The sequence below is a fragment of the Haematobia irritans genome, chromosome 2 (assembly GCF_050003625.1).
Source record: "Haematobia irritans isolate KBUSLIRL chromosome 2, ASM5000362v1, whole genome shotgun sequence".
Taxonomy (NCBI): domain Eukaryota; kingdom Metazoa; phylum Arthropoda; class Insecta; order Diptera; family Muscidae; genus Haematobia; species Haematobia irritans.
Genome location: NC_134398.1, coordinates 184,234,393 through 184,258,342, shown reverse-complemented (window position 1 = coordinate 184,258,342; position 23,950 = coordinate 184,234,393). Strand labels below are relative to the sequence as shown.

Below are 23,950 nucleotides of genomic sequence, written 5' to 3'. Positions count from 1 at the left end.
AAAGTTATAATAAAATCTGCAACAAATATGTATAATTTTATGCCTTTTTTTTACTGTTTTAGTTTTCACTTTAGTGAAAAACTCGAACTTAATACCCACCTTTAGCGGCTAAACTCGAACTTAATACCCACCTTAAAATCGCTATTTTTTCAAGATTACTTTTCTTTAATAATCCATTGTAAAGATCCCCTGCCAACATTTTTTGAATTCGACGGTGCTTCTGAGAATCCCCACCACGTCGAAATCGTATACGATATTCAAAACTCGTCGGAAAAGCGCCGTCACAATTGAGAAGTAGTACCACGCCAAGATACTACAAAAAAGTATCGCATGAGTCCAATTATTGGGTGCCTTTTTTAATAAATTTAGAACGACGCCAATAAGAGCCCCTTCAAACTATCAGAAAAAGTGAATTTTAAGGTAGTAAAAGAATCATTGTGGTCAAGTAAACACGATTGTTTAGATGTTTATTAATTTGATTAAACATTTTTAAATTCTTATAAATATAACATTTATATGACTATCACATCACATTTAACATAATTGTTTGCATTCTTAAAATAATGATGTAGAGTTACAAGTGAAGGCAGCGTGTCTGCAAAAATATCTGAAAACCATTACTTAATCGATTTGGAAATTCGGAAATTGTTTACCAATATAACTTTCACAATTTTAAGCGTACCCTGCCAGCATTTTTTTAATTTGGGGGCGCTTCTGAGAATCCCCACTACGTCGAAAACAGTCGTATACGATATCCAAAACTCCTCGGAAAAGCACCGTCACTATATCACGCCAAGTTACTACAAAAAAGTATCGCATGAGTGCAATTATTAGGTGCCCTTCTGGATACATTTAGAAGGACGCCAATAAGAGCCCCTTCAAACAATCAGACAAAGTGCATTTTAAGATAGTTGTAAAAGAATCATTGTGGTCAAGTAAAACACGATTGTTTAGATGTTTATTAATTTTATTAAACATTTATAAATTCTCATAAATATAATATTTATACGACTGTCACATCATATTTAACATATTTTTATGCATTAATAAAATGTTGAGGTACAAGTTGCAAGTTACATGTTACATGTTGTAGCGTCTATCAGGCAGTGTTTTTATTCCCATTGGAGGCAGCGTGCCTGGAAAAATATTTGAAAAACTATCACTTTATTCCATTTGGAAAGTCAAAAATTGTTCACCAATATACCTTTCACAATTTTAAGCGAAGAAACTATGTTTTCAGCACTTCATTATCGTTTTATTTAAATAAATTATAAGAAGCTAGTTGTGGTTGGTGTTTCACAAAATATAATATGACTCTTGTAACAATAGTGATGGCAAAATACTTTCATGCGAATAGTGATGACAAAATACTATCACAGTTGGCGATTGTTGCAGTGTCACTTACGAGTCTGTGGTAGCGATGATGATGAAATAGAACTTTGAAATGCTGGCAGGGTAATAACTATGTTTTCAGCCCTTCATTTTCGTTTTTATTTAAATAAATTATAATAAGATAGTTGCGCTTGGCGTCTCACAAAATATAAAATGGCTTTTGTAACAATAGTGATGGCAAAAAAAGGTTGACCCATCACAGTTGGCGATTGTTGTAGTGTCACTAACGTGTCTAAGGTAGCGATGATGATGAAATGGAACTTTGAAATGCTGGCAGGGATAGTGAGGAAGTTAAAGAACATAAAATTCTATTCTTTAAAAAATGCGTATAATATAAAAACATAATAAAAAGCGCAGAGGCGAGGCGAATGTAATCAACAAATTTATTGATGATCCGACGCATGCTATGTAAAGGTTGAGTTACATATCAAGCGTTAATCCGTGCGTTGATAGAATGGTTGATATTTTTCAGTTTTAAAGCACTCTAACAAAACTATTGCTTTCAAAGAGAAAGTTCAACTCTCCAATCAACGGACGCATTAACGCATGGTATGTAACTCAACCTTTAAGGTAAGTACTATGTTCGCTTTTCGAGTTAAAATTTTCGCGGTTACTTTATTAAAACAGTTCAATATACAGCAGATAAATTAACTCAATTGATGCACAATTTACACGCATAGTACACAACTCAATTGAAGAATCGTATTCGTCAACGCATTTGAATACAACGTACGTACGCCTGACCCGCATGGTATGTAATTCCACCTTAACAAACATAGTACCTCATATGAAATATTTTCACCGCTTGTTTTTCACGATCTTGAAACCAGAACATACCCAATAAACACAAGCATTGCAGAAATGCTTAAATACAACACGTTTTCAAAAGATTTTATTAGAAATCAATTTGAGAAATTATTGAGAAAATCGCGTTCTCAACAAAAAAACAGGCATTACCCTCAACAGTAGAGTTTAACACGTTAAGCCTAGTACTAAGATCACGTTTTCGCACGAGAAACTGTTATACTCCATATAAAAAAAGCGCAGAATAAATGCGAAATCTTTGTTTTAAGCATTTTCAAACATATATTTAGACAACCCTGGATTTTTCGCACGAAAAAATAGGCAGGTATATTATTTCGCATAAATAAGGGTTTGAGACCCTATTTACGGAGATATATGAAGATATTCAATTTCTCAACATATTAGAAACAACTTTACAAACTAAATCTCATTTTAATGGTTCAAGCCTATTGGAAAATTTTTTGAAAGCAAGCAATTTGCAAGGCCATTTGATTTAATGTTGAAGATGGGATTCACTATCAAATTGATATGGCATTACCTATGAAAAAGGTTCATCCTTGTGTTTGTTGGGTAGTGCTCAGCTTAAAAAATAATTACAAGTAAAGTTTTCACTGGTTTATTCACAAACCCTGCATTTTCTATGTTTGCAACACTAATAACTGCCTTATCTACATTAACCGAATGGTGACACTGACAGCTGTCAGAACTGCAGCCAACTTCTGGTGGCTTAACGGCAATACCGACAACTTCCTTTCTAGTTTTTTTCTTGAAGGTATGCGTACTAAAAATTTTTTGAATAGTGCAAAAATCATAAAATATCCGAAAATTATAATAGAAATCAATGAAATTTACCAGTGTTATTGCTAATATACATATTAATATACATGTGACAATAGATCTAATTCAAAATTTATCTCATTTTCCATGTTTACCAAACAATTTTGTGCAATGTCAACAAACGTCAAAAAATTTCCCAATTGAAATTATGATTGCAACAATTTGTGTGATGTGATGGGATGAATTGTGGAAACTGCTCCATCACTACATAGCCGACAAAATGGTTCAACGTTTGACTTTGAGAAGACGTCTGTCCTACAATACCAGATCCAACAGGAGGCGTATGTAAGTATATTATAAACAAATTTAAACAATGGCATTTGTATCTGGGAATGAATCGAGGGCAGTGACATCTTTGCAAAGTATTCAAAAGATACTGCTCTGTAATCACTCCATACCTATAAAGTGTCCAAAATTTGCTGAATGCTTGTTAATAGTTTTGTTTTTGCCTTCCAGTGTTCGTACCCCTGGTGGTCGCTTGGTCTACCAATATGTCAAGAAAAACAAGACCGTCCCAAAGTGCGGTCAATGCAAAGAGAAGTTGAAGGGTATTCAACCCTCTCGTCCCTGCGAACGTAGCCGTATGTCCAAGCGTCTAAAGACTGTTGCCCGTACCTACGGTGGTGTTCTCTGCCATGGATGCTTGCGCGAACGTATCGTCCGTGCCTTCCTTATTGAAGAACAAAAGATCGTCAAGGCTTTGAAGAGCCAACGCGAAAGCCAGGCCAAACCAGTCAAACCCGTCAAGGTTGTTGAAAAGAAACCAACAAAGGGAGCTGCCGCCAAGGCTGGCAAGTCGGCCGCCAAGAAGCCTGCTCAAAAATCTACCGGCAAATCCAAAAAGTAAATTTGGATCCTCCACCCCCATTGTCGTGTAGTGTATTTTATGAGTTGGATAACGATGATTTCTTATTTTTAAAGAAAGCTATGGTTTAAGTGACGCGTGTGTTTTATATGAAACAATAAAAACAAACAAACATGAAAAACCAAACTATTCAGAATATCGATCTGTGTGTATGTATATAAGAAGGCAACTTTCCGTACACGGGTTACTACATGTTCGGATAAAAACTGTTAATTAAACAAGTTTTAAATGTTATCAAAAATAAATCGAGTGATTTTATTGCATTTTGGAAACGTGCGTAAAGTAATTCAACTGATAGTCGCAATAGACGGGAAATAGCCTTAGCAAGTTGTAAAACGATGGGCCTAAGATATAACCAAAAAATTTACGGAGCTGAACACTATGAAGACAGAAGGTTGCAATTTGCATAACGATTTCCACATATTACATATATTACCATTAAGTGTCCCGAATATGACTAAATTGTTAAAATTTTATTTATATAGAAAATTTTGTCAACATTTTATTTCTATAGAAAATTTTGTCAAAATTTTATTTCTATAGAATATTTTGTCAAAATTTTATTTCTATAAAAACTTTTGTAAAAATTATATTTCTATAGAAAATTTTATGAAAATTGTATTTCTATAGAAAATGTCAAAATTTTATTTCTATAGAAAATTTTTGCAAAATTTTATTTCTACAAAAAATTTTCTCAAAATTTTATTTCTATAGAAAATGTCAAAATTTTATTTCTATAGAACATTTTGTCAAAATTGTATTTCTATAGAAAATTTTGTCAAAATTGTATTTCTATAGAAAATTTTGTCAAAATTTTATTTCTATAGAAAGTTTTTTCAAATTTTATTTCTATAGAAAATTTCGTCAAAATTTTATTTCTATAGAAAATTTTGTCAAAATTTTATTTCTATAGATAATTTATGAAAATTTTATTTCTATAGAAAATTTTATTTCTATAGAACATTTTATGAGAATTTTATTTCTATAGAAAATTTTATGAAAATTTTATTTCTATAGAATATTTTGTCAAAATTTTATTTCTATAGAAAATTTTGTCAACATTTTATTTCTATAGACAATTTTGTCAACATTTTATTTCTATAGAAAGTTTTGTCAAAATTTTCATTCTATAGACAAATGAAAATGTTATTTCTATTGAATTTTTTTTTTTTTTTTTTCTATAGAAAATTTTTTCAAAATTTTATTTCTATAGAAAATTTTGTCAAAATCTTATTTCTATAGAAAATTTTGTCAAAATTTTATTTCTATAGAAATTTTTGTCAATATTTTATTTTTATAGAAAATTTTGTAAAAAATTATATTTCTATAGAAAACTTTATGAAAATTGTATTTCTATAGAAAATTTTCTCAAAATTTTATTTCTATAGAAAATTTTTCCAAAATTTTATTTCTATAGAAAATTTTGTCAAAATTTTATTTCTATAGAAAATTTGGCTCAACTGCAGTTTATGGGCCCCTCACCGAATTGCTTAAAATTAATATTTGTTGTGTCATTCGGTGAGCTGATTCCAACAAAGTGACCCATACCCGGGGGAAGTACCCGGGTCTTGAGATATAGCCCTTCAAAGGGTCAATAAAAACTTGATATATCTCTTTTTAGACAAACTTGGTATCATATGAAAGCTTATTCAATGCACTTTTATACGCAAAAAAAATTTTTTTAATATTTAATTTAGTTTGGGAGATATAAATAAAAAAATAAAATTTTTACCCTATTTTTTTGTTATTTTCGTTATATCTCAAAAAGTCTTCGATTATACCCTAACATGTTTTACACATAGATTGAAAGCCTATATTCTGGCCTTTCGATTGATGTACAACATGTCTTTATAAGTCCACTTTTAGCAAAGTTATGGAGTTTTTATTCTGAGAAGAAAAAGAAAAATGTATTATTACTGAAATATTTTCTCCCCTTATGTTTGCGTTAGCCAACTTTGGACTCTGTCCATAGGAGAAAGTCTTAAACCCCGGCCGAAGGCCGGCTACATTTCCCCCCTTGAGCCAGCGTTAGCCCACTTAGGACTCTGTCCATAGGAGAAAGTCTTAAACTCCGGCCGAAGGCCGGCTACATTTCCCCCCTTGGGCCCTTTGGTTTATAATTTCATATTTTAGTTTATAATTTCATATTTTAATTTTAAGCATATATTATACGTTGATATTGTACATGGTAAAAAAATCTAGTGTTTAAGAATATATAAAATTTAAACGAAAAGTGGGAAACAAAAGAATTCATAGATAATAGATACAAAATTTTAAAAAAATTAATTTACAGTATTGTACGACATTAAACTTCCCCTTGGGACTGCGTTAGCCCACATTGGACTCTGTCCATAGGAGAAAGTCTTAAACCCCGGCCGAAGGCCGGCTACTTTCCCCCCTTGGGCCGGCGTTAGCCCACTTTGGACTCTGTCCATAGGAGAAAGTCTTAAACCCCGGCCGAAGGCCGGCTACTTTCCCCCCTTGGGTCTGTGTTAGCCTACTTTGGACTCTGTCCATAGGAGAAAGTCTTAAACCCCGGCCGAAGGCCGGCTAGTTTCCCCCCTTGGGTCTGCGTTAGCCCACTTATGGACTCTGTCCATGTAGCCGGCCTTCGGCCGGGGATTAAGACTTTCTCCTATGGGCAGAGTCCAAAGTGGGCTAACGAACACACAAGGGGAGAAAATATTTCAGTAATAATAAAATTTTTTTTCTACTCAGAGAAAAAACTCCATAACTTTGCTAAAAGCGGACCTATGAAGACATGTTGTACATCAATCGAAAGGCCAGAATATAGGCTTTTAATCTATGTATAAAAAATGTTGGGGTATAATCGAAGACTTTTTGAGATATAACAAAAATACCAAAAAATTTGGGTAAAAATTTTCTTTTTTTATTTATATCTCTCAAACTAAATTAAATATATAAAAACGGTTTTTTGCGTATGAAAGTGCATTGAATAAGCTTTCATATGATACCCAATTTGTCAAGATTGGGCAAAGAGATATATCAAGTTTTTATTGACCCTTTGGAGGGCTATATCTCAAGACCCGGGTACTTCCCCCGGGTATGGGTCACTTTGTTGGAATCAGCTAATCGAATGACACAACATATATTAATTTTAAGCAATTCGGTGAGGGGCCCATAAACTGCAGTTGCTCCGAAAATTTTTCAAAATTTTATTTCTATAGAAAATTTTGTCAAAATTTTATTTCTATAGAAAATTTTGTCAAAATTTTATTTCTATAGAAATTTTTGTCAACATTCTATTTCTATAGAAAATTTTGTCAATTTTTTATTTTTATAGAAAATTTTGTAAAAAAATATATTTCTATAGAAAATTTTATGAAAATTGTATTTCTATAGAAAATTTTCTCAAAATTTTATTTCTATAGAAAATTTTGTCAAAATTTTATTTCTATAGAAAATTTTATCAAAATTTTATTTCTATAGAAAATTTTGTCAAAATTTTATTTCTATAGAAAATTTTTTCAAATTTTATTTCTATATAAAATTTCGTCAAAATTTTATTTCTATAGACAATTTATGGAAATTTTATTTCTATAGAATATTTTATGAAAATTTTATTTCTATAGAACATTTTATGAGAATTTTATTTCTATACAAATATTTTATGAAAATTTTATTTCTATAGAATATTTTGTCAAAATTTTATTTCTATAGAAAATTTTGTCAACATTTTATTTCTATAGACAATTTTGTCAACATTTTATTTCTATAGAAAATTTTGTAAAAATTTTCTTTCTATAGACAAATGAAAATGTTATTTCTATGAAATTTTTTTCTATAGAAAATTTTGTCAACATTTTATTTCTATAGAAAAAATTTTCAAAATTTTATTTCTATAGAAAATTTTGTCAAAAATCTGATTTCTATAGAAAATTTTGTCAAAATTTTATTTCTATAGAAATTTTTGTCAACATTTTATTTCTATAGAAAATTTTGTAAAAATTTTATTTCTATAGAAAATTTTATGAAAATTGTATTTCTATAGAAAATTTTGTCAAAATTTTATTTCTATAGAAAATTTTGTCAAAATTTTATTTCTATAGAAAATTTTGTCAAAATTTTATTTCTATAGAAAATTTTGTCAAAATTTTATTTCTATAGAAAATTTTGTCAAAATTTTATTTCTATAGAAAATTTTGTCAAAATTTTATTTCTATAGAAAATTTTGTCAAAATTTTATTTCTATAGAAAATTTTGTCAAAATTTTATTTCTATAGAAAATTTTGTCAAAATTTTATTTCTATAGAAAATTTTGTCAAAATTTTATTTCTATAGAAAATTTTGTCAAAATTTTATTTCTATAGAAAATTTTGTCAAAATTTTATTTCTATAGAAAATTTTGTCAAAATTTTATTTCTATAGAAAATTTTGTCAAAATTTTATTTCTATAGAAAATTTTGTCAAAATTTTATTTCTATAGAAAATTTTGTCAAAATTTTTTTTCTATAGAAAATTTTGTCAAAATTTTATTTCTATATAAAATTTTGTCAAAATTATATTTCTACAGAAAATTTTGTCAAAATTATATTTCTATAGAAAATTTTATGAAAATTTTATTTCTATAGAAAATGTTATAAAAAATTTATTCTATAGAAAATTTTGTCAAAATTGTATTTCTATAGAAAATTTTTTCAAAATGTTATAAAAAATTTATTCTATAGAAAATTTTGTCAAAATTGTATTTCTATAGAAAATTTTTTCAAAATTCTATTTTTATAGAAAATTTTGTCAAAATTTTATTTCTATAGAAAATTTGGCAAAATTTTATTTCTATAGAAAATTTTGTCAACATTTTATTTCTATAGAAAATTTTGTCAAAATTTTATTTCCATAGAAAATTTTGTAAAAATTTTATTTCTATAGAAAATTACAACAGAGTAGACGAACTAAAAATGCTTCTGCTGCTGCTAATTTAAAAACGATGAACTTTTTGATTTGCCAGGATCATGTAAGGGCGCCAAAACTACTTTTACGAATTCTTCAATAAATTTGATGTCTGCTCGTATCTAAACCGGTTTGTGATAAGAAATTCTAATGAATCAACACCATATTGCAATAGCAATAAATTTTATTCTCATATGCATATATATACATATGTTAGTAAGAGGAAACAATAGCGTATTACCACACGTCAGTTTTAGTTGTGAGCAAATATTAAACGTTTTACCTACTACAAATATAGACCTTTAAAAAAAGACCAGAAGAATCTCTAATGGATTCCACACACATTGCAAATGAAACAACAAATCCAAAGACAATCGAAATATTGATGATTGGACTAGATAATGCTGGAAAAACTATGTTACACTATACTCTCAAAATGGGACAAGTTGATGAGACAATACCTACTATTGGTTACAATGTAGAAACAATTGAGTACCACTCTATAAATTATACAATCTATGAAATTGGTGGTCTTAATACTGTAAGAGTTTTACGCAATTTCTATGTAGAAAATAAGGCAGTTATAATCTATGTTATTGATGCATCAGGTGCTGGCCGTTTCCCAGAAGCCCATCAGGATTTACATGATTTAATGGAGAAAAATAGGGAAAGCCTAAGTGAAGCTGTTCTATTAATTTTGGCTAATAAAATTGACTTAGTACCAGATTTTAATGTTCAATGTTTGGCAGAGCATTTACAATTAAATGATTTCGCGCAAAAATGGCAAATACATGGAATTTCTGCTATAGAAGATGGTGACAAACTCTATGAAATTTTTGATGTTATAAATAAAATGCTATGTGAATAATATAAATATGCATCGCAAGAATTACATCATGGTAATATGCAAATTGGTTTACAAATAAGAAGATTTGGTTACTACGAGCCGACATAGTAAAATATATTGCATCACAATTTACCCAATTAGACAAAGATACGTGTAAACAAAGAAAGTATTTTTATTTTTGCACAAATTCAATAATTTCTTTCAAACACACATCCATGTCCGTATATCCACTTCAATTCCACTTCCACTATCCATTAAATTTAACTTTTTTTCAATTGCAGTTAGATATTGAAAAAATGACTTTAGAGCCATTCGAAGTTCAAGATGAACGCATTTGGTTTTAGTTCTTTATTTTTTAGTTCAATTTTTCAAAATTTTATTTCTATAGAAAATGTCAACATTTTATTACTATACAAAATTTTATTTCTATAGAAAATTCTTTCAAAATTTTATTTGTATAGAAAATTTTGTCAAAATTTTATTTCTATAGAAAATTTTGTCAAAATTTTATTTCTATAGAAAATTTTGTCAAAATTTTATTTCTATAGAAAATTTTGTCAAAATTTTATTTTTATAGAAAATTTTGTCAAAATTTTATTCTATAGAAAATTTTGTCAAAATTTTATTTCTATATAAAACATTTGCAAATTTTTATTATAGAAACTTTTTTGCAAATTTTTATTTCTATGGAAAATTTTGTCAAAATTTTATTTCTATAGAAAATTTTGTCAAATTTTATTTCTATAGAAAATTTTGTCAAAATTTTATTTCTATAGAAAATATTGTCAAAATGTTATTACTATAGAAAATTCTGTCAAAATTTTATTTGTATAGCATATTTTGCCAAAATTTTATTTCTATAGAAAATTTTGTAAAAATTTTATTTCTATAGAAACTATTGTCAAAATTTTATTACTATAGAAAATTTTGTATAAATTTTATTTCTTTAGAAAATTTTGTCAAAATTTTATTTCTATAGAAAATTTTGTCAAAATTTTATTTCTATAGAAAATATTGTCAAAATTTTAATTCTATAGAAAATTTTGTAAAAATTTAATTTCTATAAAAAATGCTGTCAAAATTTTATTTCTATTGAAAATTTTGTATAAATTTTATTTCTATAGAAAATTTTGTCAAAATTTTATTTCTATAGAAAATTTTGTCAAAATTTTATGTCTATAGAATATTCTGTCAAAATTTTATATCAATAATTTTTTTATTTCTTTAGAAAATTTTGTAAAAATTTTATTTCTATAGAAAATTTTGTCAAAATTTTATTTCTATAGAAAAATTTTGTCAAAATGTTATTTTTATAGAAACTTTTCGTCAAAATTTTATTTCTATAGAAACTTTATGTCAAAATTTTATTTCTATAGAAACTTTTTGTCAAAATTTTATTTCTATAGAAACTTTATATCAAAATTTTATTTCTATAGAAACTTTTTGTCAAAATTTTATTTCTATAGAAACTTTTTGTCAACATTTTATTTCTATAGAAGATTTTGTCAAAACTTAATTTCTATAGAGAATTTTGTCAAGAATGACTTTAGAGCCATTCGAAGTTCAAGATAAACGCAAATGGTTTTAGTTTTTTATGATTCATTTTATATTAGTTCATTTAACTAAAGTACACTAAAATAACTAAAATACGGAATCTTTCTCATATTTTTGGAAATTTCAAATTTAAATAAAAACATTTATAGTATATCACAAAAAAAATTTCCCGATTTTTATTCACTGCTATCAGAATCGTCCAGAAAAACCCCTGGCTTCACATTACCTCCAATGGGTGGAACAATGACTCGATCGGCCAATTGTGACTCTGCAGGTTTATTTTTGGGATTTCTGAAAGCAGAAAAAAATTGTTTATTTCTTAATATTTTTAATATTATATTCTTTGATCTGAGACAAGTTACATATTTTTATTGTACTCAGAATTTTTCAAATTTTGGAAAATTTGACTTAACTTTCTGTTTTTTTATTATTTTTTTAACATAAAAGTTGATCCTGAACGTCAGGAAAAATAGGATTCAACTTTTATAGTATTTCATTCGTACACAAAGTCTACTGAAAAATGAAGAGGAGTCGTTGTTTGATGAAATGGCAAACATTGTATTCTTTTTTTATAAAATATTACAGAAAAACAAATTTTTAATTTGACTGAAAAAAAAAACTAAAAAGGCAATCTAGGACTTGCACTATCAAAACAAACAAAAATTTTGCTGATCGCATTCTGATGTGTTGTTGCATTGGTGTAGTAACAAATCGAAATAAAAATGATTAAGGGATTGTAGTTATATGAGAAGATGACCCACAGTGGTGGGGAAAATGATTCAATTTCGGAAGAATAACTCTCGTATGTAATTTCCATAAGAAATTAGCATATAAGACCCAGATCTATACTAAAGGTTATGGAGGGAGCCACCGTGGTGCAATGGTTAGCATGCCCGCCTTGCATACACAGGGTCGTGGGTTCGATTCCTGCTTCGACCGAACACCAAAAAGTTTTTCATCGGTGGATTATCCCACTTCAGTAATGCTGGTGACATTTCTGAGGGTTTCAAAGCTTCTCTAAGTGGTTTCACTGCAATTTGGAACGCCGTTCGGGCTCGGCTATAAAAAGGAGGTCCCATGTCATTGAGCTTAACATGGAATCGGGCAGCACTCAGTGATAAGAGAGAAGTTCACTAATGTGGTATCACAATAGACTGAATAGTCTAAGTGAGCCTGATACATCGGGCTGCCACCTAACCTATCCTAAAGGTTATGGAAATTCGAATTCGCCAGCAATGAAACATGTGTATAGTCAGGCTTGTGCAGATTGGTATCTGGCATTTTCTTGTCAATAACTTAATAGTAACAATTCGCTTTATGTTCTTGCCTAATAAAAAAAAATATTGCATTGTCTAGCAATTTGGACATTAAACCAGCCTGCATTAATATCAGCCTAACACAAATTATTTTAAAGATATGTATAACCAAAACACTTACCTTGGCCTTTTGTTTGGCGAATGATCCTTATCACACAGTTCTCTTAAATATTCAGGAACTTTTACCACTTTGTTATTAATATCAAGAATACCATAAATATATTTTGGTCTGGTCATCATTGTTAGGTATTGTAATTCAAAAGGTGAATGTTCTGGTTTGTAGAAAATTTCATAATAGTATTTTTCGGAATCTAGCTTCCAAGTTGAAACATTTTTCCTAAGGATGTTCACGGTTATTCTATGGTGTGTTCGATAATTGCTGCGGTAGAAAAATGGTACACAATTAAGACAAAGAAAATGTCTTGAATAAAATTATAATGATGATCGGGAGTGGCACCAAAATTTTTATAATCTTAAAATGACAATTTTTATATTTAGTACAATATCCACGAAATATTTGTCGATGTTTTTTACTCGAGTAGCCAACGTTGTGCTATCTATGTCTTATGTCTAAAATCATTTATTCGATTATTTTAAAATTACAATAAGTGGGAACAACCTTCCCAACACCTCTATTTTATTTATTTGTTATTTTAAAATATTAAATAATCTAAGCATGCTTTGGATTTGGTGAAAAAATTAGTTGTAATTTGTTAAAATAAAATTTTTGTTTGGCTTTGAAATTGTGAGAAATTCGAAATACATTACTTTTAGATAAATTCTATCTACAAATACTTACGGTCGAATTTCCGAGGAGTTTGGTGCGCCAGCATATAAAATTATTTTCGCATCATCTTTATTATTCCACATAAAACTTAGATCATCATTGGCATATTCAAATATTGATTTAAATTGTGAGGAAAAAGCTACATGTTTTTTAAAACGATTTAAAATTTTTTCTATGCAATATTCATAGCCGATTGGAGGTAGATGTAGGTTTATTCCATAATTTGGATGATATCTGAAAACACATATTATACAAATAAATATAAAAACAGTAAAAATCAGAATTACAACTATTACATATATAAAATTGTTTGAGGAATCAAATTTGTATATATGGATCAATGGAACAAACAAAGAATCAATTCTATTTGGTATCTACTTACTCTAAAATTTGTTGAATATTATCCAAAACTTGGTATACGTGATCACGTTCGTCACTTAAATGGTCCTCATCGCTTCTTGTTAAATTCATATACAAATATTGTTGCGAATTTTCCATCCATGAAATAAAAGTCTCCTCAAATATGACTGTACGCAGATCCATGACATTGCCAGCATAAATATAATTCGCCCTAATATTATCTTAATAATAATGAAAACAGAAATTTGCAAAAAAAATTCACAATATATTTTCTGAATATAATGCGGCACAAACGTTACACTTTCAAAATCCCCATTAAGTTTTGCATTGTCATATGCCTTATAGAGGAGATTTGTTTTCGTTTTATTTATGGGTCGAGCCGTTAAAAAAGATTTTAACTTCACAAATATCATGCCATATCTGACCCAAAACAGAAACTTATGCCAAAAGTCGATTGGACTACAACTTCGACCTAAACGTTGATCACAAAAATGTGTTCAGACAGACGGACGCACGAACAGACGGACATGGCTAGATCGACTCAGGGACCCACCCCGAGTATTATTGGCAAAGACACCATGTGTCTATCTCGTCTCCTTCAGGGTGTTGCGAATATATGCACTATCTTATAATACCCTGTTCCACAGTGTGGCGTAGGATATATAAAAGGTTTACAAAAAAATACATTTCGATTTCATGAAAGCAAAAACACGAATACTTTTGTGGGTCACTGTAGCTTCTTACCGTCTTTTGCAATAACTAAAAGATTTCCCGAAAGATCGCCAGATTCACAAAATAGCATTTTTACAATATGACGCCTATCAATGATAACATCTGTTTCAATATAAGGCTCCACTGTGATAAAACTATCCTTTCTAAGACCCTGTCAATGAAAGAAAACAATATGCTTTAAAAATATCAGAATGAGGGGAAAAAAGAACACTTCAAAATATTCAAAATTCAGGTACCACTGCAGCATAAAAAGATCATTGTAGATGGCTTCAAGACAATAGTCCTTCTGCAGTAACCTTTTAAAATTGTTCGTGTCATTATTTGGCTCACCTGGTAATTCTTTAATTTGCAATAAGCCGCAAAGCGGGATGCTATATTTTTCGTCGTTACAATTGTGCTCATCTTCTCTGGTAATGGATTTTTGTCCAGATGCAATAAATGTGTCAATATGATCTTCCTTTTGGGCTATAAAAGGCATAAATATATCTACATATATCTTTTGACATTTAATTTTGTTTTCTCGTCCAGAATCACCGAATTGCTTAAAATTAATATATGTTGTGTCATTCGGTGAGCTGATTCCAACAAAGTGACCTATACCCGGGGAAAGTACCTGGGTCTTGAGATATAGCCCTCCAAAGGGTCAATAAAAACTTGATATATCTCTTTTGTTTTTTGCCCAATCTAAATTAAATATAAAAGAAAAATATTTTTTGCATATAAAAGTGCATTGAATAAGCTTTCATATGATACCAAATTATATCAAGTTTTTATTGACCCTTTGGAGGGCTATATCTCAAGACCCGGGTACTTCCACCGGATATGGGTCACTTTGTTGGAATCAGCTCACCGAATGACACAACATATATTAATTTTAAGTAATTCGGTGAGGGGCCCATAAACTGCAGTTGCTCCGCAATTTCTCATACCTCATAGTCCAAGGGAAAGAAATCAAATACCATGAATTCATTCAAATCCTTGATCCTCATTGTGGTTTTTAATAATTTTAAAGTTTGGCGCTGCAACCAAAAATAAATAAAATACTAAAACAAAGACAACAACAATGAACGATAAAATTGATATCGATATCGAACAGCTGTTGTAACATTCGAAATTCTAATAAGCACAAACGTTAGAGCAACACTTGAAGGCAACACCTATGCAACCTATTTGACTTGAAAGCACGTTGAATTCAATCATGCCAATAGGATTAATACAGCCTATGGATATCAATTAGTGGTACTAAGCACAAGGATGGGAACAAATCTACTTTACCATAAAGGCCGGTACTATGTTCATTCTTGCGAAAAATTTTTATGGAAACCATTATTTCGCACATAGAAAGCGGCGTTTTTTTAGGTAGCTTGGAGCGCTATTTTACAGGGAGCGATATTGGATTAAGTTGGTGGTGTTGCTTGTTTTTACAAAATAACATTTTATTTTTCCTTGGGCAATTGATCTGCTATTCCTTTGATCCTTTGTATAGTTTCGGAACAAAAATATGGTCCGTGTTTGATTTATAAACCCGCAGAAATAGTTTTTAATAAATAAATTATTTCTTAATTCACATTGCAAATGGCGCCGTGCTATAAACGTCAGTTTTTCAACACGAAAAAACAAAGTATCACAAATGGAAAAAATTTCGCAAATTTTTCGCATTTTTTGGTTTTGTATGGAGTTTCAACGCGAAAACCGAACAGAGTACCGGCCTTAAGGTAAGTACAATGTTTGCTTTTCGCGTTGAAATTTTCGTGGTTACTTTATTAAAACATTCCAATATAAAGGTGTGTACTATGTTCGGTTTTCGAGTTGAAAATCACTTTATTTTCGCGATTACTTTTCCTGAAATAATCAAAATTATAAATGAAAACAGACATATTCCTGTAAAGTCTTGCCGAAATACAGAGGAACAAGAAATTGCACATCAATTGAGTTAATTTATCTGCTTCATATTGAACTGTTTTAATAAAGTAACCGCGAAAATTTCAACGCGAAAAGCGAACACAGTACTTACCTTAAAGCAGATAAATTAACTCAATTGACCCTGCCAACATTTTTTGAATTTGGGGGCGCTTCTGAGAATCCCCACTACGTCGAAACCAGTCGTATACGATATCCAAAACTCCTCGGAAAAGCGCCGTCACTATTGAGAAGTTGTACCACGCCAAGTTACTACAAAAAAGTATCGCATGAGTGCAATTATTAGGTGCCCTTCTGGATACATTTAGAAGGACGCTAATAAGAGCCCCTTCAAACAATCAGAGAAAGTGCATTTTAAAGGCCGATACTATGTTCATTCTTGCGAAAAAATTTTATAGAAACCATTATTTCGCACACAGAAAGCGGTGTTTATTTAGGTAAATTGGAGCGCTATTTTACAGGGAGCGAATTGAATTAAGTTGGTGGTTGCTGCTTGCTATTACAAAATTAACATTTTATTTTCCTTGGGCAATTGATCTGCTACTCCTTTGATCCTTTGTATAGTTTCGGAGCAAAAATATAATCCGTGTTTGTGTTATATACCCACACAAATAGTTTTAATAAATAAACTATTTCGTAATTCACATTGCAAATAGCGCCATGCTATAAACGTCAGTTTTTCAACTCGAAAAAAAAAACAAAGTACCACAAATGGGAAAATTTCGCTAGTTTTTCGCATTTTTTAATTTTGTATGGAGTTTCAACGCGAAAACCGAACAGAGTACCGGCCTTAAGATAGTTGTAAAAGAATCATTGTGGTCAAGTAAAACACAATGTTTATTAATTTTATTATACATTTATAAATTCTCATAAATACAACATTTATACGACTATCACATCACATTTAACATATTTTTATGCATTAATAAAAGATTGATGTTGAGTTACAAGTTACATGTTGTCTATCAGCCAGTGCTTTTATTTCCAATGGAGGCAGCGTGTCTGGAAAAATAATTGAAAAACTATCACTTTATTCCATTTGGAAAGTCAAAAATTGTTCACTAATATACCTTTCACAATTTTAAGCGAAATAACTATGTTTTCAGCACTTCATTATCGTTTTTATTTAAATAAGTTATAAGAAGCAAGTTGTGTTTGGTGTTTCACAGAATATAAAATGGCTCTTGTAACAATAGTGATGGCAAAATACTTTCATGCGAATAGTGATGGCAAAATGGCAAAAAATACGAGTCTACGGTAGCGATGAGGATGAAATGGAACTTTGAAATGCTGGCAGGGTCTTAGTACCCACCTTTAGTTATCGTGATAAAGGCCAGTACTATGTTCATTCTTGCGAAAAATTTTTATGGGAACCATTATTTCGCACATAGAAAGCGGCGTTTTTTTAGGTAGCTTGGAGCGCTATTTTACAGGGAGCGATATTGGATTAAGTTGGTGGTTGTTGCTTGTTTTTACAAAATAACATTTTATTTTTCCTTGGGCAATTGATCTGCTATTCCTTTGATCCTTTGTATAGTTTCGGAACAAAAATATGGTCCGTGTTTGATTTATAAACCCGCACAAATAGTTTTTAATAAATAAATTATTTCTTAATTCACATTGCAAATGGCGCCGTGCTATAAACGTCAGTTTTTCAACACGAAAAAACAAAGTATCACAAATGGAAAAAATTTCGCAAATTTTTCGCATTTTTTGGTTTTGTATGGAGTTTCAACGCGAAAATCGAACAGAGTACTGGCCTTAATGGATGGAAAAGATCCAAGGAATTGATTGCAAATAATTTTATATTTCTAAATTAATTAATTAAAAAAGTAACCGTGAAAGCAAGCTGGTTTTCAGCTTGAAAACTGAACATAGTACTCTGCTTATGCGTGGCACTATTTTCACAACAGAATTCGCACTTTTGACTGTGTGTCTTAGAAAAGAACCCAAAAAGTTAATTTTCCGGGCAAAATGAAAAAAAGGTCCGAATTTTTTACAAGAAAAGAAAACACCATCAGACAACTTGTGCTAAAGGCCGGTACTATGTTCATTCATGCGAAAAAAATTATAGAAACCATTATTTCGCACATAGAAAGCGGTGTTTATTTAGGTAAATGGAGCGATATTGAATTCAGTTGGTAGTTGCTGCTTGCTATTACAAAATTAACATTTTATTTTTCCTTGGGCAATTGGTCTGCTACTCCCTTGATCCTTTGTATATTTTCGGAACAAAAATATGATCCGTGTTTGCGTTATACACCAACACAAATAAATAAATTATTTCTTAATTCATATTGCAAATGGCGTCAAAACGTCAGTTTTTCAACTAGAAAACAACAAAGTACCACAAATGGAAAAACTTCGCTAGTTTTTCGCTTTTTTTGGTTTTGTATCGAGTTTAAAGGCCGGTATGCACCTCTAGCGAAATTTTCGATAGTAAAAATTTATTTAAGTCTACAACAAAAAACAGGGCAGTGTACACAAATTTTAAACCAGCTAATCGCTTTTAAAAATTGTTAATATATGTTCCAAATATTCCTCAAATAAATTGTTTATTATTTACAGACCTTTTAAAACTTTTACGCACACAATAATTGTCATAAATTAAATATTTGCTGCCAAAATATGCTTTTGACAACCCTGTTATTTTCATTAGAGGTGCGTACCAGCTTACGAAATTGAACGCTACCGAAAATTTCGTTAGCGTAAATAAATAGCATGCATTTCTTTTGGGAATGAAATTTTTCGCTAGAGGTGCATACCGGCCTTAAGTAAATAACATAAGCCTCCGTTATCTTCTCTCTAATAAGAATATGACTTGAATTCCAATCCCATTCAAGGCCCTTCGTATTATGTTTAGTGGGATCATTTATCGATAATATGCCATCACTAGTTTGTCCAAAAAATGGCCGAAGATATGTTTTGTTCTTGCGACGGTCGCTATTTTACGTGTTTTGTGCTAATTTTAACAATATTTTTGAACTTTAAACCAGGTTAGTAGGAAGTGATATTAACAATTATCTAAAATTCAATGGAATAAACTTCAAAAGTGCCCATTAAAAGCGATTACAATAAAAACAAAATTATGGCTTCGGTCTTGTTTTTTAGTTTTGTTTTCTTTTTCGATTCCCAATTCGCAAATCTGATTGGATTCATATATAGTGATCTCTTTTACTCCAATAAGAGTGTAAACAGGTGTATGTCGGTTGGTGTGTGTGTGCGGGAATTTGGCGTGTTGTTTTTGTGAATTTTTTGTTATTCTTAGAGAGCGGCATTTTTTTGTTTTGAATAAAAATAAGAATTATTTAATTAAAAGTGAATTATAAGTAAGGTGGCTTGTTAAAAATTTAATGTGATTTTAGTATGGAAAGGCGTTGCAAAGGAATGTTGCGGCAAGCGGTTAGTTTTTTTTTTACAGTTTTCATAACCTTGCTATTCGCCGTTAGATGGCGCTTATAAGTCATATGAAGTCAGCATTGCCAGATATAGATGTAGTTGACTTAATAAATCCGTTATAGTTGTCAAAGAATCGTCTTTTATTTAAATTTTGAAATCGAAATAAACTAGAGAATTACGGAAAACCCGGCAGTTATATGCACCTCATCCGATATATCGTCAGTGAGTGATATTCAAAGCCTAATCCACCATAATTTTATGTGACCATATTTAATACAACATTTAATAGATGTAATTTTTATGTGAAAAATAGGTTTAAAGGTTGATTTAATATTTTTGGAATATGGTAAATAAACCTTAAACTGTAATTTGATCTTGTTGCAGTTTGGGTCTTTCTGTTCGACTTCATATAATTTCTTTTTTAACATGTAATGTGAAATATCTATAATCTGCTAAACAAATTGATTTTCACATCCAAAGAATTTTTTTTTCCTCTGATGTTTATTTAGAAATTTTCCACACGTAACAATTGCTTTCCATCCACCTATTAGTTGGTTATTTTATTTCCATTACATTCTAAAGGGGGTTGCTTTATCCTTATGAATGCAAAAGAAATCAACATTCTTAATAGGACGTGAGAGAAAATTTAATGAAATGTATCTATCGTACCTGCTCCAACATACCAACAAATACTTATGTTCTCTTTTTAGTTGCTCTTGATTGTTGTACACTTCTCACCATGTCCACAATTTGATTTCATGTTATAAATCACATCAATATTGTTGGACATTTTATGGACAAAGACAGTTGTTAAGTAAACGAAAAGAACATCATGAACATGTCACTGCCTCTAATTGTCTACAATAACGCACCACCAACCCACTAGTTACTTGTTAAAATATTGTCACTATGGAATGACAGCTGTTGTTACATATTTATGGAGAAATAACTCTGTTAGAGGAAATGCTTCTTGCAAGGAATGAACAATTGTTCCCACAAGAATTTTTTTGATGAGGTCTCTAGTCTTAACCTAAAAAATTTATAAAGTTCATGGATAGCTAACATATGGATTTTTCTTTTTGAGTAGACGATAAAGCTGCCAGTTATCCTCGAACATTGGCTTAGTGATTAATGATATTTGTAGATGGTGTCTGGACCAGATAATGAAGCCGACCGATTTTTGTCGGCGGCGGTTGACATTGTTTTTTTTTTTGTTTGCATCCGGCAGCGGCGGCTTGACGGCTGAGCCAATATAAATTTGTCTATTCGGTGGCGGACAATTATTCATTATTTGAGTCAAGATGAGTCGACATATTCGGCTTCGACTGGCAAAATCCGATCGGCCGCGGCTAAAATAGGCGGCGAGACTCGGCGGATTCATTCTCTGGTCTGGACCCGGAATCAACAGAAAACTCCTACCATTTTCGGTGTCAGTGCCCAGCATTATCTTTTAGAAGAAAAAGAATACGGGGCTTCTATTAATTGCAATATAATACCGATGTATGAAACTGTAATCTGAAGGATATACTTGCCTTCATCAAGGCTTCGGGATGGAAAACATAGAAAGCTCATTTTGGAACCATGGTAGATTTCTACCAAAAATGGTAGATTGTTTACTGTTTGATAGATTGGTAGAGTTCCTGATGTTTTTTTTTGGTAGATTTTGCAAAATATTCCTCTCCGACTAAAAGGGTTTTCACAGAAATATAATAGAAATAAAAATTTGAAAAAAAAAATTCTATATATAAACTTTAGAACAAATTTTTGCAAATATTTTCTATAGGAATAAAATTTTTCAACAATATTCTGTAGAAATTAAATTTTGCAAAAATTTCTATAGAAATAAAATTTTTACAAAAATTTTCTATTGAAATAAAATTTTGCAAAAATTTTCTATATAAAGAAAATTTTGCAAACATTTTCTATTGAAATAAAATTTTGTAAAAATTTTCTATAGAAGTACAATTTTTGCAAAAATCTTCTATTGGAATCAAATTTTGACAATATTTTTATAAAAGGAAAATTTTCTATAGAAAATTTGGAAAATATACGAGGGCGGTTCGGAAACTTCTTAGCCTACCAAAGAAAGAGAATATTTTTATTTTTCAATATAATCTCCTGAAACTTCAACACATTTATTCCAACGCTTTTCTAGCAATTCTATCCCTTGATTAAAATAGTTTTCCCCAAGTTCTTCAAAATAGTGGTGTACAACTGTAATTGCATCTTCATTTGAGGTAAACCACTTGCCAGCAAGGAACTGGTGCGTTGTCTTGATGAAAAATTATTGTTTTGTGTTTTAAGCCAGGACGTTTTTCTCGAATTTGTACATTTAATTGATCCAAAAGGTTGCAATAGTAATCTGAATTTGTTGTTTTACCCTTTTGCAGATAGTCAATCAATAAAATACCTTTGAAGTCCCAAAAAACCGTTGCCATAACCTTACCAGCCGTTTGAATTGTTTTTGCCTTCTTTGGGGCACTTCCTCCAGCTTCAGTCCATTGTTTGGATTGTTCTTTTGTCTCTGGAGTAACAGGTTGGCTGATAAGTCCCCGGTCTAACAAAGAAAAACACATTTTTTGTCAAAATTCGTTTTTATTATTCAACATAGTTCCCTTCAAGAGCATACAACGATTATAACGACCTTCCAATTTTTTGATACCATTTTGGTAGTACTCCTTCGGTTTTGCCTCAAAATAGGCCTCAGTTTCGGCGATCACCTCTTCGTAGCAGCCAAATTGTTTTCCCTGCGAGCATCCTTTTGAGGTCTGAGAACAAGAAAAAGTCGCTGGGGCCAGATTTGGAGAATACGGTGGGTGGGGAAGCAATTCGAAGCCCAATTCATGAATTTTTGCCATCGTTCTCAATAACTTGTGGCACGGTGCGTTGTCTTGGTGGAACAACACTTTTTTCTTCATCATATGGGGCCGTTTTGCCGCGATTTCAAACTTCAAACGCACCAATAACGCCATATAATAGTCACTGTTGATGGTTTTTCCCTTCTCAAGACAATCGATAAAAATTATTCCATGCGCATCCCAAAAAAACAGAGGCCATTACTTTGCCAACGGACTTTTGAGTCTTTCCACGCTTCGGAGACGGTTCACCGGTCGCTGTCCACTCAGCCGACTGTCGATTGGACTCAGGAGTGTAGTGATGGAGCCATGTTTCATCCATTGTCATATAGCGACGGAAAAATTCGGGTGTATTACGAGTTAACAGCTGCAAACACCGCTCAGAATCATCAACACGTTGTTGTTTTTGGTCAAATGTGAGCTCGCGCGGCACCCATTTTGCACAGAGATTCCGCATATCCAAATATTGATGAATGATATGACCAACACGTTCCTTTGATATCTTTAAGGCATCTGCTATCTCGATCAACTTTATTTTACGGTGATTCAAAATCATTTTGTGAATTTTTTTGATGTTTTCGTCGGTAACCATCTCTTTCGGGCGTCCACTGCGATCACCGTCCTCCGTGCTCATTACACCACGCTTGAATTTTGCATACCAATCAATTATTGTTGATTTCCCTGAGGCAGAGTCCGGGCGTCCACTGCGATCACCGTCCTCCGTGCTCATTACACCACGCTTGAATTTTGCATACCAATCAATTATTGTTGATTTCCCTGAGGCAGAGTCCGGAAACTCATTATCAAGCCAAGTTTTTGCTTCCACCGTATTTTTTCCTTTCAGAAAACAGTATTTTATCAAAACACGAAATTCTTTTTTTTTGCATTTTTTTTTTCGCAATAAGAAAAGTTGCTTCACAAACAACGTTCTATCTCACAAACTAATTTACTTACAGACGTCAAATTTTGACACGAATCATTTGAAGCTTGAAGCTGAATATGCATTTAATACTAGCGACGCCATCTATGTGTCAGACCGGGACTTATCAGCCAACCTGTTATATAAACTTGAGAATAAATGTTTGCAAATATTTTCTATAGGAATAAAATTTTGCAAAAATATTCTGTAGAAATTAATTTTTGCAAAAATTTCTATAGAAATTTTTTGCAAAAATTTTCTATTGAAATAAAATTTAGCAAAAATTTTCTATATAAAGAAAATTTGGCAAACATTTTCTATTGAAATTAAATTTAGCAAAAATTTTCTATAGAAGTACAATTTTTGCAAAAATCTGCTATTGAAATCAAATTTTGACAATATTTTTATAAAAGGAAAATTTTCTATAGAAAATTTGGAAAATATAAATTTTG

The 23,950-nt window shown here is 30.8% G+C and overlaps 4 protein-coding genes across 5 annotated transcripts in view; 3 read left to right on the top strand and 1 right to left on the bottom strand.

Annotated features, from left to right (window-relative positions):
- The first annotated feature begins 2,898 nt into the window (after window positions 1-2,898).
- RpL34a (Ribosomal protein L34a) lies at window positions 2,899-4,024 on the top strand. The gene is made up of 3 exons (XM_075297002.1): window positions 2,899-2,968; window positions 3,246-3,318; window positions 3,490-4,024. Exons 2-3 carry the CDS (start codon window positions 3,254-3,256, stop codon window positions 3,878-3,880), a joined length of 456 nt encoding a protein of 151 aa, XP_075153117.1. The 5' UTR covers window positions 2,899-2,968; window positions 3,246-3,253; the 3' UTR covers window positions 3,881-4,024.
- A 4,822-nt stretch (window positions 4,025-8,846) lies between these two features.
- On the top strand, window positions 8,847-9,677 carry LOC142225186 (uncharacterized). The gene is made up of 2 exons (XM_075294964.1): window positions 8,847-8,873; window positions 9,108-9,677. Exons 1-2 carry the CDS (start codon window positions 8,847-8,849, stop codon window positions 9,675-9,677), a joined length of 597 nt encoding a protein of 198 aa, XP_075151079.1.
- Window positions 9,678-11,238: 1,561 nt separating this feature from the next.
- Window positions 11,239-15,486, bottom strand: LOC142224400 (uncharacterized). Of its 2 annotated transcripts, none has more exons than XM_075294177.1 (7): window positions 15,335-15,486; window positions 14,736-14,870; window positions 14,418-14,556; window positions 13,696-13,894; window positions 13,326-13,547; window positions 12,648-12,905; window positions 11,239-11,501 (listed from the first exon to the last, which is right to left on the bottom strand). In XM_075294177.1, exons 1-7 carry the CDS (start codon window positions 15,392-15,394, stop codon window positions 11,387-11,389), a joined length of 1,128 nt encoding a protein of 375 aa, XP_075150292.1. In that variant the 5' UTR covers window positions 15,395-15,486; the 3' UTR covers window positions 11,239-11,386. The 2 variants fall into 2 exon arrangements, with proteins under 2 accessions (XP_075150292.1, XP_075150293.1); XM_075294178.1 differs by having other exon boundaries at window positions 14,736-14,891; window positions 15,335-15,467.
- A 3,751-nt stretch (window positions 15,487-19,237) lies between these two features.
- The window catches only part of tkv (serine/threonine receptor kinase thickveins), a 671,465-nt gene continuing 666,752 nt past the window's right edge, over window positions 19,238-23,950 (top strand). Inside the window, exon 1 of the mRNA XM_075296997.1 lies at window positions 19,238-19,321. Coding sequence (XP_075153112.1) covers window positions 19,246-19,321 — 76 coding nt within the window. The 5' untranslated portion in view covers window positions 19,238-19,245. The remainder of the gene's footprint in view (window positions 19,322-23,950) is intronic.

What these genes read in the sequence shown, in the direction of transcription:
- LOC142225186 (XM_075294964.1), top strand. Translation starts at nt 8,847, where the DNA reads ATGAACTTTTTGATTTGCCAGGATCAT. An exon ending in TTTTGATTTGCCAGGATCAT is followed by an intron (nt 8,874 to 9,107) that starts GTAAGGGCGCCA and finishes CTACAAATATAG; the next exon opens with ACCTTTAAAAAAAGACCAGA.
- LOC142224400 (XM_075294177.1), bottom strand. Translation starts at nt 15,394, where the DNA reads ATGAGGATCAAGGATTTGAATGAATTCATGGTATTTGATTTCTTTCCC. An exon ending in TCTTTCCCTTGGACTATGAG is followed by an intron (nt 14,871 to 15,334) that starts GTATGAGAAATT and finishes TGCCTTTTATAG; the next exon opens with CCCAAAAGGAAGATCATATT. An exon ending in AATATTCAACAAATTTTAGA is followed by an intron (nt 13,548 to 13,695) that starts GTAAGTAGATAC and finishes ATGTGTTTTCAG; the next exon opens with ATATCATCCAAATTATGGAA.
- RpL34a (XM_075297002.1), top strand. Translation starts at nt 3,254, where the DNA reads ATGGTTCAACGTTTGACTTTGAGAAGACGTCTGTCCTACAATACCAGA. An exon ending in AGATCCAACAGGAGGCGTAT is followed by an intron (nt 3,319 to 3,489) that starts GTAAGTATATTA and finishes TTTGCCTTCCAG; the next exon opens with TGTTCGTACCCCTGGTGGTC.